General features: G+C 36.1%; 1 protein-coding gene across 1 annotated transcript in view; it reads right to left on the reverse strand.

Annotated features, from left to right (window-relative positions):
• Window positions 1-243: 243 nt before the first annotated feature.
• Window positions 244-14988, reverse strand: part of LOC100447304 (uncharacterized) — a 257321-nt gene continuing 242576 nt past the window's right edge. The window contains 3 exon segments of the mRNA XM_054557073.2: window positions 244-411; window positions 7763-8015; window positions 10337-10552. Of these exon segments, the coding sequence (XP_054413048.2) occupies window positions 244-411; window positions 7763-8015; window positions 10337-10552 (637 nt within the window).

The raw sequence follows: 14988 nt of genomic DNA on the forward strand, positions 1-14988 counted from the left end.
GAAGCAAGTTTAATAATTCACAGCAAAATTAGCTCTCTCTATTATGGGGAAAATATTTTCCTAAAGTCGAATAATTTCCTGGCTGGTCTTCAGGACAAGGGTTACAGGTAACCAAATAAATGTTTACCTTAGCAATGCAGAGATGGTTCTAACTTCTCTTCTTTAACCATGTCCTCACAGCCTAAAGGTGTAATAAGAAGACTGGAGGCTGAACACACTGAAGAAAAAAGTCATTGAAGCACCTTACCTGAGACAATATAAATATAAAATCAAAGAAGAAATGATGAACAGGAGGATGTAAAGCAGCACTGTGATCACCACGCCAAGAATGCCTGGCTGCATGGTTCTTACAAACATCCAGTAGAGCTTCGCGGCATCCGCCACAGGAGTCTCCTCATTATCTGTAAGCCACTGACAAAAGCAAATTCAGATTTGAAAAACTCAGAATGGGAACACTGATCATCAAGTTAGGTGAATGTAAATATACAAAGACTATGTGACCCTACAATTTGTTTTAGAATTAAATCTTCTAGGTACTGAAGATTGCCAGCTCTTCAGGTACACAAAGGAAAAGAAAAAAGGCTGGGTTTTGCATGCTTGCTTTACCAGGTTTTTCTCATCTTCCCTCTAAGCCTTTACATGCACACACTTGACATGCAATTCATAAAGTAAAAGCCATGTTTTATTTATATACTATTAACTTCTGAATTTAATGAGCACAAGATATGAAGAAATTAAATATGATGGTGAAAAAAGTCCTTTCCAGATTTGATAGGAATTTAATTTGTGCTATGCATAAAAGAGATGGCTTATTTTAGAAACTTATAAAAAAGTTGTCAGGCTACTTAATGTGAGTTTGAAAACCAAGTTTACATTAGGTTAATTTAACCATAAGTCCTTATTTTAGACAAGGAAAGATGTATTCTACATTGGATTAGAAATAAAAAAAAAATACGATGGGGTTTTTAAAAGTATATACATTTGTAAGGACCTACAGTATCATCATATGACATCTTTGACCTTTGAGTTTTATAAAATATGGATGTTCTTTAATTATAAGTCTCTTGATATCAAGTGGAAGTAATATGCAGTATAAATGTTAAGTAAGGTAGCTTTTCTCCAATGCAATAGAGAAGGAAGAATTTCTTTAGTCTTTAAACCGATGATTAAACTGATGATAAATATAGGTTGAAAGGCACTTTTTAAAAAGGCTTATCCAAATCACTTACGTGTAGATGAAAACAGAAGCCTAAGCAGATTCATGTGTATTTTCCCTCTACCAAAATATACTTTAGTGATTGGGCAGTGAGTAGAATTGAGATGTTCCAACTCTCAACTACTGCTTCTTTGAGCACCATCTCAAAACTTTTATTTCTATACTCTGTACTTGTTAACCAGTTGACCTTGCAAAAGTGTGTGTCTGCTGCCAGGACTTTTGGCAGTAGATTGTAAATTCATCATGTGTCTCTCCTATTCCACATCATACCTTTCTACTGTTTCTTAAAGGTAATGAAATAGACTTGAGATTCATTAATGAGACAAAAAAAGATATATATATTTGATGACAATCACATAATCTAACCAATATATTCTAATTATTTTCTTTGACCCACATGTATTGAATGCCCATTATGTGTCATTAGGAACTGAAGATAAAAGAGTGAATAAAACTAGACAAAATCTCTACCCTCTTGGAGCTTACATTTAGGTGAGAAGGGGGTAGGTGAATGACAGTAAGCACATATGCAAGATTAAAATAAGTAATTTACTGAATATGATATATCACAGGATGGTATTATAAAGAAAAATATAAACCAGAAAAGGTATAGGAAGGATAGAAGTGTATCACTAAATATTGCCGTCAGAATAGGTGTCACTAAAAAGATGGCCTCTAAGAAAAGACCTAAGGATATAAGAGAATGAGCCAGGTGCCTCCCAAATGGCATTCATCACACACTGCCCATACTACATCTGTGTGTGTGTGTGTATGTGTGTGTATTTTGATTCTCCAACTAGATTGTAAGTTCTAGCCTGGACCATTGGGGCAATGGCTGTTACATCTTGTGTCATTCACAGAGCACAGCATCATCATTTCATGCTAATACTCTCATCTTTATTCCTTTTATGTTAAATATATATATTACATATATAATTATATATATGTTTCAAGGTTTATTCCCAGTTAGTCTCTTATTTGATCTTCCCAACAACACTATAAAAAGAGTAAGGTAGGTATTTTGTATTTGTAGGTATTACTATTTTCTCATGATGCGTATGAGGACACTGAAGTCCAAAGAGGTAAACTGGCCGAACCAACATCATATAGGTGACAAATAGCAGAGCTGGGACCAGAGGCCAGCTCTCTCTGACTCCACGCCTGTGGTCTTTCTGCTACTCCATGCTCGCTTCTAATGGAGTGTTTGTGGTTTGAATGGGTCTCCCAAAAGCATGTGTTGGAAACTTAATCCCAGTGCAACAGTGTTTGGAGGCAGAGCCTAATGGGAGATGTTTAGGTCATGAAGGGTCCACCCTCATGAATGGATTAATGCCAATTATAAAAGGGCTTGAGGCTGCAAGTTTGAATTCTTACCATCTCTCATCCTCTCTTTGCTCTGCTGCCACGGGATGACACAGCAAGAAGGCCCGTGCATGTGGCTGACTGCCACGGTTACTACTTGAGACCGTCATTACAGCAGTTACTATTGTTACTGCTTGAGACCGTCATTACAAGACTGAACGAAGAGACAAACATAGAAATGATAACAAAAAACAAAAGAAACTATTTTAAGGAAAGGCTAGCATGGGGAAGAAGAGAGCTCCTTGCTTCTAGTGAGCAAAGACAGCCCCGAGCTTCTACAACCCTTTGTATTCATTGGATAACAAGAGCAAGGAGGAGGAGGTAATGACTGGTCAGCTGCTTAAGTGATCACAGGTTCATATTGTTACTGACAGGCTTCAATTATGCCTAATCATAAGAAACATTTGTGCGGCCTCCAACACTTGCAGGATGTCAGTTCCTCAAATTCAGACTTCTCAGACTCCATAACCATGAGCCAATAATTCCTGTTCATTATAAATTAACCAGTCTCAGGTATTTTATTATAGCAGCACAAAAGGGATTAAGTCTTGGAGTCTCAAGAATCATTTGCTGAATGACTGTGTTTGCATTCTATCTTTCATCTTTGCTTACGTGTTTTATTCTTATCTCCCTATTTATACTGAGGGCAGAAATTATGCCATATTTATTCGGCATCTTTTAAAATCCTACGTAAAGAGTATATAGTCAATAAATATGTGCTAATGGACTAAAACATTCAGTAGCAAATCTTTCCTCTACTTTTTATCCAGATTAGGGCTCAGGCAGAGAAATCATTTATCCACTTAATGAAATTGTTGAGCATAGTATCATCAATGCATTGCCAACCCCTGAGCCCACAAACTGAAGGACTAGGAAAGAATTACATCAACAGCCACTCAGCACTTCAGCCTCAAACCAATTCATCTGCCACATCTCCTTTTAGATCTCCATAAATGAAATGAATTTAGGACAGAAAATATCAGTAAAATTAGGTAGCATCTCTCTGAGCTGGGTGACCTGGATCAAACCCAGAAGATACTCAGCTTTGTCTGCTAAAAAGAAGTGCTGAAGGATCTGGAGGTATGAACTCAGGCAACCTGAGACTCCCAAGTGACATTCAACCCATGATAACTGCAATCCCATGTGGAAGAGTAGTTTTCAAGAATTAATGAACATCAGAATCACCTGGAAGGCTTGTTAATATACATATCGATGGGCCACTTCCCAACATTTCTAGCTCAGTAAATTTGGTGCAGAGCCTAAGATTCTGCATTTCTATTAAGTTCTCGGGTGATGTTAATGCTGTTGGTCCGAGGACCACACTTTGAGAACCATAGATTTAAATCAATACTTCTGAAACTTCAGCATGCTGTCAAGTCACCTGGAGAATATGTTAGTATGTTTCCAATCAAAAGGTGGCCATGTCCAGGTGCATTTTTACAGATTCCCAGAGGGTTCTAATGCTGTCTATCTGTGGATTAGAGACAGCTTTAGAGGTTTTTAAAAGACAGCAAAATTAGATGTCATCTGCAATAAAACATGATGGATTCAAACTGCCCAATAACTTGTGCACATTTGGAAAACAATTTAGCCTTTTTTTTTTCAAGTGGAGAGAAAGAAGGGTGCTCTACAGATCTACTGGAACCCAAGTCAGCCTTTATCAGGTTGCAGACCTCTGAAATTGTTCTGAGATGGCCATGCTGGAGGTTACTTTCCTATAGATTACATCAGAGGTCCAGAGTAAATTAAGTTCTGCTCATTTTGTCAGCTGCCTTGGATACAGTGGACTGGTCTTCTATTTATCTGCCTGAGGGAACTAACTGAAACAAGAAAAGTCCTTCAAAGAGAGCTGAAGACATCCTTCTGAGGAGATCTCAGAGGACCATAGGGACAGCTGTTCATCCTCCCCAAATGTCTTCACATGTGATGTTGCTGTAGGCTCAGCCCCAGCACCCTGTCTACTCAATATGCACATCAGGCCTCTGGGAGAAATTGCAAGGTGGTCCTCCCAGAATGCAGACAGCATTTTTCTCTACATCTCCTGCTCATCAATCCTCTATGCCACAGTCACCTTATTATCCTGGAGAATGAGAGAGGTAGGAATGTAGATGTTATCCAGCTGGCTGCAGCTCAGTTCACTGAGAATCAGCAGGGTGCTAATCAGCAGGGTGAAAAAAATTTAGAGATGGGGTAGGAAACACAGCCACTTCTAACTCAAAAGGCTCCCTCTTCTGTCATGTTGTCAAGGTGCTACAAGGCATGGAGGCTTCACACAGTGGTCTGCCCTTCAAGTACTGAGGAGCTTTCCTCGGCACATGATTCTTTCGCTAATCCCTAACAGTGGGACTAGAAACTAGATACACCAGTGGGCTTGAGGTACACTGGTTTAGTTCATTTTAATAATGTTAAATGGTCTACATGGTTAGAGTCAACAATCACACTTGTTGGCAGGTTCTGGGCATTTCTGGCAGAGGTCATTTCCACTCAGGAATAAGCAGTCAGAATTCTCACATGAAATCTACAAAGACATTAGTGCACTTAAATCTTCGAGAACTCCAGTCTTATGAAGAGCAGCCCAGCTATCCTCAGTGAGCGAAAGCCCAGCCTAGCAAGCAGGAAAATGAAAGGAAAGGCCTTCTCAGCAAAGTGTGTAGCACCTTGTTACTCACAGTGTGGTCCATGGAACTAGCATCGTTGGCACCATCTAGGAGTCTATCAGAAATGAAGAATCCTAGGCTGTACCTGCTAACTCAGAACGTGCATTTTTTAAATTTATTTTTATTTTTATAGATTTAGAGACTATAAGTGCAGATTTATTACACAAATATGTTGTGTAGTGGTGAAGTCTGGGACTTTTCATGTAACCGTCACCCAACTAGTGTACACTGCAACCATTAGGTAATTTCTCATCCCTCACGCCAATTTCTCATCCCTCACGCCCCTTCCATCCTCCATCCTCCCACCTTTTTAAGTCTCTGATGTCTATTATTCTACTCTCTATGTTCATTTGTACTCATTATTTAGCTCCCACATATAAGTGAGAACAGGAATGTGCATTTTAATAAGATCCCCTGGGAACTTGAAAGCACATTAGTTTGAGAAACACTGCTATAGCATGCTATGGCCTGTGAGAGCGAAAAATGGTGACAGGCTCTGCTGACCTTAGCTGTCTACTATAGCACCCAAGGTGGGAGATACCTTCATGGATGCAAATGTTCTAAAAGCACGTTATTAAAAAAAGAATCAATTTCAAACACAGTTAACAAGTAGAGACCATCAAAACACCCATCTCTATGATTTGCTTGGTACAGTGAATATAATCCAAACACATACATTCCAGTTATGAAACTTTCCTTTTTCTTGTTAAAAGAAAAAATATACCAAATGTGGAACATTATTTCATAAATCAAGATAATTTTATAAATAAATATTTGATCATATTGATTAATTTATAGTATCTATCTGCTCTCTTGCTTGGAGTGATATTTTATGGCCAGGTCTACAGTATAGAAATTTAGTTAAAATTCAGATCTCTCTTCTTTCGCCTATTGAAATTGCTTAAAAATGTGATGACTCCAAGGTAAAGTGTTTCTTGGCTTGAATTATTCCACTGTTTGCCAGTATCTTTAATTTTGCTTTGATGATCTAATCTAAAGCATTTGGAAATTTAAATGCAGCTTGGATAAAGTTGCTAAATTGCAGGTCAGGGGCCATGGCTAATAGGCAGGATAGGAAAGGATCCCCCATTGAGCCTTGCCTAGCCTTGCCTAGGAAAGGATGCCCCATTGAACCCTCCCTATGCAGGAGCTTGCCTCTTCCAACGTATGTTGCTATTCCTAGATCTTCTTAGTCGGCTCATCAGAGCTTTCCTATGCAGCTATAATGTCAGTGGTTCTCAAACTGTGTTCCCTGACCAACAACATCACTGTCATCTCTAAATTTGTTAGAAATGCAAATTCTTGAGCTCTACTTCAGACCCACTAGAGGAGGAACTCTGAGGATGGGGCCCAGCAATCTGTTTTTACCATAGCCTACAGTAGATTCTGATACAAAATAAGGTTTGAGAATCAGTATGTTTCAGTAACACTCTCTAGGAAACCCCATGCCTTGCAAATTCAAAGCAACGAGAAGATTTGGATATGGTAATAAATTTACATTAAGAGCCACATCATTTTTGCCTCAAATTATAGCCCCCAAATTCATTGGTAAATTAAATATTTTGGGGTAATCAAAAAATTGTCATCAGGGATAGCATACATTTGATTTCACAAAGCAATATATTCACTGAAAGCTTGAAGTAGAGATTTTAACATGATGGAAGAAACATCATCCTCAGAATTCAGAAATCTGGGTCCCAGTCCTGGGTGCAGTGTGAACTGGCTATATGGCCTCAGATAAGTCATGTAATTCTGTATCTGGTTTCTCCTAGCTGTAAAGTGAGAAGAATACTTACCCCATCAACTTACAGGATTGTCATAAATATATAATCAAAGACATTGTGCGAAGATGCTTGAAAAATACAAGAGCACTCTTCAAATATTAGAATCGTTATTGCCATTATTTACATGTCATTATGTATCTTAATACTTCATTCATAATTATGAAATCCTAGAAATATATATTTTAAGGTGAAAATGCACCATGTCACTTCAATATCACCACAAAAGTCTAAATAAATGCCTATGTGGTAATTTTTAAAATACATTTATTACTTAGAAATGTTTGAAAAGCTTACATTCTTGACTGTATTTCTTGCAGAAGAGTATTACATCATAGTCAATAAGTAACCTAACCAATTAAAGGAACTACTGCGCAATTACCTTTTTGCAAAATTTGCCTATGAAAATCCTTAATATTAAAAAAGTTACCTAAAAGAAGTTACCAAAAGAATATAACAAAATAAAGCTTCTTTGTAATAAGGTTAAAAATGTGACAGCTAGCTTGGATTTGATCTTCAACATGACTTCTGGCTTATTTTTCAAGTGTTTATTTATGAGAGTTAAAATTACACTTAAATTGATTATATTAGACATCCATGACTTTTTTATCAGAAGAAACTTAACTTCGATTTAAGATGCATACTGATTGTTCATTATGATTGAAACTTTCCATGTCAAATGATTCATCCACTAAAGCTAAATTCTATGTCAAGGACTCATATCCTGATTATTTCATTTGACTTACCCCCAGGAGAGTATCCACTATAAACACTGCCAGTGGGTCTAGAATTGTCCATAGTTCCATGGTAATGATTAACTTTGACAAGACATCAGGACAGGAGGCAAACAGTAGCTGACAGCCCCATCTGATCAAAACCAAAAGAGGTAGGATTGCATTCAGCATTAAAGGCCCCACCACAACCACAGGAAGCTCTTCTCCAATGTGAAGTGAGGAAGTTGGGTAGCAAAGCTCAACGGTGTGAAGGGAAAAATGGAATCTGTGGGAAAACAAGGCAATCATATAGGGGAAAACGAGAGGAACTGCACCAAATGCCAAGTGTGCAAACCAATTTAAAGAACTCTGTGTTTTGTTTTCTTTTTCTTAAATACATAAAATTCAACACTTAGTAGTACCCCCAAATTTATTGTTAGAAGTTTTCATCTTTTCCCAGCCCCTCAACATGTTGCTTTCCAGGAAAAGGTAAACTCTATCATGTTTATTGTTGTTGTAAGTGTTCTGTGCCACCATAGAAAGTATGTCAATTTGAGCCACTGAACAGATCATTCTAAAGACTAAGAGCATTTCTGCAGTTCACACGGTACATTTTAGCAGGCTATTTAAAATGCAAAACATACCAGTGAACTTTCTACTGTGTCAATCTTTAACAGAAATGTGAACTAGATGTAAATCTAATAATCCTTTAGAGTTTTAGCATAATGGATTAATTTTAATCATGATTCTTGTAACTAGATTCCCAGATACAACAAAAATGACACTATCACCACTAACAACCAAAATATCATACTCCTTTGTTGTTCTGAAAGAGTCAACTAGACACAGTTGAAGGACCTAACCCAAGGGTTAGATCCAATCTGAACCCAGTCATTCAAGTATCCTCGACCCAAGCTTTGCCACTGTCTTTCTGTGCAGTGAGACTTTATTTCACTTGAAGATTTCCCTCCCCTGAATTTCAGCCTATGTAAAGCTGTTTCATAGTTAATCCTGCTTGTGCATTCTATTTATCTGCCATCTACTAAAAGGAGTTGTTTGTTTTATCCACTCCTTGACTTGTGCTTCAAATAAAGTTTTATGCTTTGTTCATACGTGAATATCAAATAAAGTAATGTACATACACTTCTTTTTTTTTTGAAATGGAGTCTCACTCTGTCGCCCAGGCTGGAGTGCAGTGGCGCAATCTCGGCTCACTGCAAGCTCTGCCTTCCGGGTTCATGCTATTGTCCTGCCTCAGCCTCCCAAGTAGCTGGGACTACAGGTGTTCGCCACCACACCAGGCTAATTCTTTTTTTTTATTTTTAGGAGAGACGGGATTTCACCGTGTTAGCCAGGATGGTCTCGATCTCGTGACCTTGTGATCCACCCGCCTCGGCCTCCCAAAGTGCTGGGATTACAGGCGTAAGCCACCACGCCTGGCCATTTACGTATATATCTTAGCATAGTATCTGACCCACAGCAAGAGCGGAAGACACGCTCATTGTTGGTGTTGTTATTGCTTTGGCTACTGTATGACTCAAGCCTGCAGACTGAGACAATAGCCAGAAAAATATCCTTTGTATCTTAGGTCCTCAGTTGCTTAAGAAATTGGTTCAACTGGGCTGTCCACATACGTTTTGCAGTCTCATTTTATTAACAACTAATAAAGATAGGGCTTCCTTTTCTATCGAAGAATAAGAGTGGAAAGCAAAAAACAACTAGGCCAAGCATATCATATTTGTTCTTTTTGCTTTGGAAACCTTAAAAAAAGAAAAGAGAAGGAAAGAAAGGAGGAACAAACAGACTACCCAGATAAAAATTCCCCCTTGAAAATACAGTTTATTATACACATATTTGCATATTCCATAATATATTCAGACCTTTATGATTTAATTTTCAAAGAATATCAATAACTATATATGTATGTATAAATATATACATATATATTCTTTTTCATAAAGTCTTAAAGTTCTTTGTAATCTTCCTAATTGAAAACATACACACAACTTTATTTTTATCTGTACCATCTACATTTGAGAAAATGAATTTTACTTGTATTGATATCTATCTGTGTGTCTAGCTACAGTGTCTTTGGAATCATGTTTATAAAGAGATAACCTTTAAAGTGTCATCTTTTTCCAGAGGATAATGGCCCAGAAAGCTGCCTGGGCTTGAGTTTGGTAATTGTTTGAATTCAATCATTTTGCAGAAGAAGCAATCTTTGCTTCTCTGTGAATAGGTGATAAATCACACTTACATTACTTCTAAAATACCTTCAGCCTAAGTCACTATGATAAAATCAAAATAGAATAAAACATTGTTGCTAAATTCCTTTTTGGAACTTGCTCAGATATTAGAACATATTTGAATCTGCTAAATTTAAAATAAATATTGATGTACCAGTTATGTACTTATATATACAGGCCCATAAGGTGAGACTATAACTATAATAGAAGTTTTTGCTCTTAGATAAAGACATTTTTGTCTTTTCAAATAATCTCTGCATTTTAGGTTGTACGGTAAATGGATGGGAGAGGTGTTTTGTAGTTTCATTTGTCCTATTAAGATGAAAATACATTCCTTTGACTTTCAGAGGAAAGCACTCACTTTGTAACAGGAGTTGAAATGGCCTGGAGGAAAAGCCACTGGCCCAAGTAATGCAGGTAGAGCCTCAGGAACCAGAGAGAAACCATCAGCAGTGTAATGTACCAGAAGCCCTGGCTTTGCCATTGAGATAACTGAAGTTCTGAAGACACTGATACCAGCACAAAATGGAGATGCTTGAAGATGTCTCCAGATCTACTATCAGCAACTGAAGAACAGCTACAAACAAAGAAACAGTAGATAAAATCTGGGCTTAAAGCACAACCAAAAGTAAGATATTTTGAGAATAACAATGAAACACTGTGAAAGGAAAACTGAACAAAATTATTCCTAAATAAATACTTAGGACTCAAAACTATTTATGTTCCTTTTAGCTATAGTGGATGGTTCACATTACAGGAGAACATAAAGAAACATGAATTAGGGAAATGCAAATCAAAACCACAATGAAATGCCACCTCACATCTGTTAAGATGCCTACTATAAATACACACACACACACACACACACACACACACGCAGTAAGTGTTTGGAAGGATGTGAAGAAATTAAAACCTTTGTGTACTATTGGCGGGAAAGTAAAATGGTTCAACCACCATGGAAAAAAGTATGGTATGTCCTCAAAAAAATTAAAAATAGAATTACTATATGATTCAGCAATTCCACCTTTGGATATATGTCCAAAAGAATTGAAAGCAGGGTCCAGAAGTGATATTTGTGTACCAATGATTATAACAGCATTATTCACAATAGCCAAGATGTGGAAACAATATAAATGTCCATTGGTCAATGAATGGATAAACTAAATGTGGTATATATATATATACATACAATGAGATATTATTCAGCTTTAACAAAGAAGGAAATTCTACAACATGGATGCTACATGGATGAACCTTGAGGACATTGTGCTAAGAAAGATAAGCCAGTCACAAAAGAACACATACTTATGATTCCACTTACACGAGGAGGTATCTGAAATAGTCAAAATCATACAAACAGAAAGTAGAATGGTAGTTGGCAGGTGTGGAGGAGAGGGGAAATGAGAAGTTGCTAGTAGTATTAAAAGCTAAAATAGAATTTCAGTTTTTCAAGATAAAAAAACTCAGATTTGTTGCACAACAACAGGAATATACTTACCACTGAACTGTAACTTACAAATGGCTAAGACGGTAAGTTTTATGTTATGCGGATTTTACCATAATTGAACAGTTTTTTAAAATAAACATGAAAGTAAATTATTGTAAATGGTAAATTTATTTTTTATCTTTAAAATCTAAAATATATTCCTGCTTATCTCACTTACCCACAATGATCTCTCTACATGAAGATTAAATTATTTGCATGTGACTTGTTAAAGATCAATTTTCATTTTAAAAATTGAAATTATCAGTATGCCACTAAAAATCTATGAATACAAATTCAAAACTTAAGAACTTTTTCATTCCATAATAAAATACTGATATTTTTGGTTGAAATAAAATATAAAAGGATCTCATACAAAGTATTCTGATTCAGCTCTGATCTCTTCTCTATATTTGGCATTAAGGACAAGAGATGTCAAAGTTTCTAAAATTATAGTTTTTGCAAGAGAAAAGATGAAGAGGCCATCTGAAGATAACTGAACAATCAGAAAGCATTTTCTACTCAGTCCAAATAATTTGTGGAGGTAGTATACAGTAGAGTTACCACAGTGTTGTGACTAAAATCTCTGGGAGCTGACAGCCTGGATATAATTATTCTCTATGCCTTAGTTTCCTCACATGGAAAAAGAAGTTTGTAATAGCACCCACATCTCAGGGTCAGCATGATGAGTAGGTTAACAGATATAAAACAATTTGAACCACATTATCACTGTGGTACATACACAAAACAATGAACACATACTCTGTTGCTTCTCTTTCTTTCTCCTCTTCTAATATTTCCCAGTCCTACTTTGAACTAGTCTGGGCTTCCACTGAGCCCAAGAAATGTAGAAAACCTGTCTAGATGATGATATGATGCCTTTTATTTTTAAATATATATATGGATATGCAAATATTTATTTAATTAAAACAGTAAATCACATGGGTATATACCATGTGTTTTATTAAACCAGTAATTGATCTTTATAATAACTAGACTGTAAATTCCTGGATTAGTATGCCTAATTTTATTCTAGAAAGATTTTCCAGAGTGAGATAGTACATTCCTCAATGAAAAATAGTCCTAATAATAAACATGTTACCAAAGGAGAAACTAGTAACAGACTAAGCAGTTCAGTGACTTAATGACAAACCACAGCAAGTCAGAGCAGTGCTCGGGACAGCACAGAAATGGAATTCATGGACATATTCAAAAGATGTTACATACAAAAACTCATTGCTCTCTGAAGATTATCAAATGTGATGACATAACATGGGAAGAGAAGATAAATCATGAAAACAACAGTGGGGAAAAAAGAAAGAAAGAAAAAACAACAAATAAATCTACTATTCCCTCTTAGTGTTCCAGACCATGACTACAGCCTTTTGGTCTGCACAGAACTAGTGAGGCACCAAACCTGATATTGACAATTCCTTTTTGTTGTTCTTCTGTGTGTTTCTCCATGAAGGTGTAGACCCTCACCTAATGGAAAGCAAGATGCAGTCTTTGCATTGAGCATTCTTTTCAATTACACAAATGAAGAACAGTTAAACAGGAAACAGACCCCAAGAAGGTTTGGTTTATATACAGTAATGTAGTCAGGGGCTAACTCTCTTATAGAAGGGATTTCAGAATACCTCACTCCATTTACCATCATGTGAAATGAAATGCAGAACTTTCCACACTGCTAAAGCAAAATACCCTGTACATGATCTCCTCCTCAGTTAATTACTCTGTCATTGTTTTGCCTTTTCAAAGGGAAGGGAAAATCAAATGCAGATTTGGCATTGTGTTGTTTGAGAAAAAAAACAACAACCTGGAAAGCCTCAAATGATGCAAAACAGAAAAGACAGTAGCTTCTTTGACCTTTGGAAATTTCCACTGTTCTTTTCATATCCATTGACATAAATGACTAAGCAGTTTAAGTGGTGTATGCACATAATCTACTATAAAGTGATTCTTTCACTATTAGTTTTACTAATAAAATGTTTCCTACTCACATTCACATATATGTGCTTTTTTTTTTTTTTTTTTTTTTTTTTTTTACCAGACTTTTGATTTAGGGCAAATAACACTAAAATTTCATTAGGAACCACTTAGCTCTAATTCAAAATATTCAATTATTTTATACCTAGTCACTACAAGTCAGGATTTGTTTTTTGATTTATCTAATAATGGTAACTATTATTAGATACATGTGGATTCAAAGAATCAGGAAAGCCCCTGAATCAATCATTGAGAGTTTAGAAATTTATATACTGCAAATTAGAAATTAACGAAACAATCAGTTGATACTGAATGATGCCAAATAAAAAGCTATATCAAAAGCTAATTAATTGAGCAAAACTAGTCAAGTATAGTGTTATTAACAATGCCCATACAGAAACAAAATATGACAGTCTTTTAATCATTTCAAATTTGCCCTTGAAACCTAAATGTATATAATTTAGAATTGTTGTAGAATTATCTCTACAACTTTCTCTTCACTTATCATTCTTGAAATATTTTTCATTAAAAAGAATTTTGCTTCCATGTTTCAAAATTGTCTTGAAAGAGAACATCTTTTGTATCCTTATAGACATGCAAGGCACATGATAAAATGCAGTGCCATTGTGGAATATCTTCATCCATATTGCAACTGTTCTTTTCCTTCCTCTGTAATCTTTCTTGGTTATGTACAAAGAGTATGACCATCAAAAGGATAATAAATGGCCTCTGCCACTGGGGTGTGTAATACGTATAGTGGGAATTGATTTGTTGGTTATGAAGGAAGCCATAGAGCACACAGATCACTGCAAAATCACATTGAGGCCAGCAGCTACTTCTCAGTTCACGCGGACATCTCCTCTATTTCTCACGGGGTGAGCTGCCAGAGGGTGAGAAGAATGGTAAGGTCATCCAGTATTCAGCTATTAAATGAAAACTATTTCTCTGAACTTTAGCCACATTTTAAATGACACACATATATCCACCTTCCATGCTCAGTCCTAATAAAGACCTGAAATCAAACAAGATTTCTATGATCCATCCATGTAATCATAATAAAAAAAGACCAAAATTACTTTGGAAAAAATAAAAGAGAATGCATAAAAAAGAGAATGCATTCTTAAACTACTCTCTTCTATAGTTAACAAGAATCCTTAGGAATTAGGAATTTGGATAAAACAAAGAGCCACCACTCATCAATTATGCATAATAATTCTTATTTAAAAATCACTACCAATAGATGGCACTAAAAATTTCCATATTCCTTTCTTTTGGCATAATCAAACATACATTAAGGTGCTTTTTTCATTATAATCATCTATAAGTAATTATTTTATTTAGGTACTTATTAATTTCTTTTCTACCATATCCCACTCATCAGCAAGTTTTTAAGCATGGATATCCTCAGTGACTTCTGAGGCTTTCTAAGACTTAATAGTCACCTTTTCAGGGAGTCATTATCATGAAGATATCAAAGAAACATGCATCCATCATATCATGTCACTGTTGGAGAAAGCCTTATTATATTCTCTCAGCATTCCCTT

Source organism: Pongo abelii, chromosome 5 (assembly GCF_028885655.2).
Source record: "Pongo abelii isolate AG06213 chromosome 5, NHGRI_mPonAbe1-v2.0_pri, whole genome shotgun sequence".
NCBI classification, from domain to species: Eukaryota; Metazoa; Chordata; class Mammalia; order Primates; family Hominidae; genus Pongo; species Pongo abelii.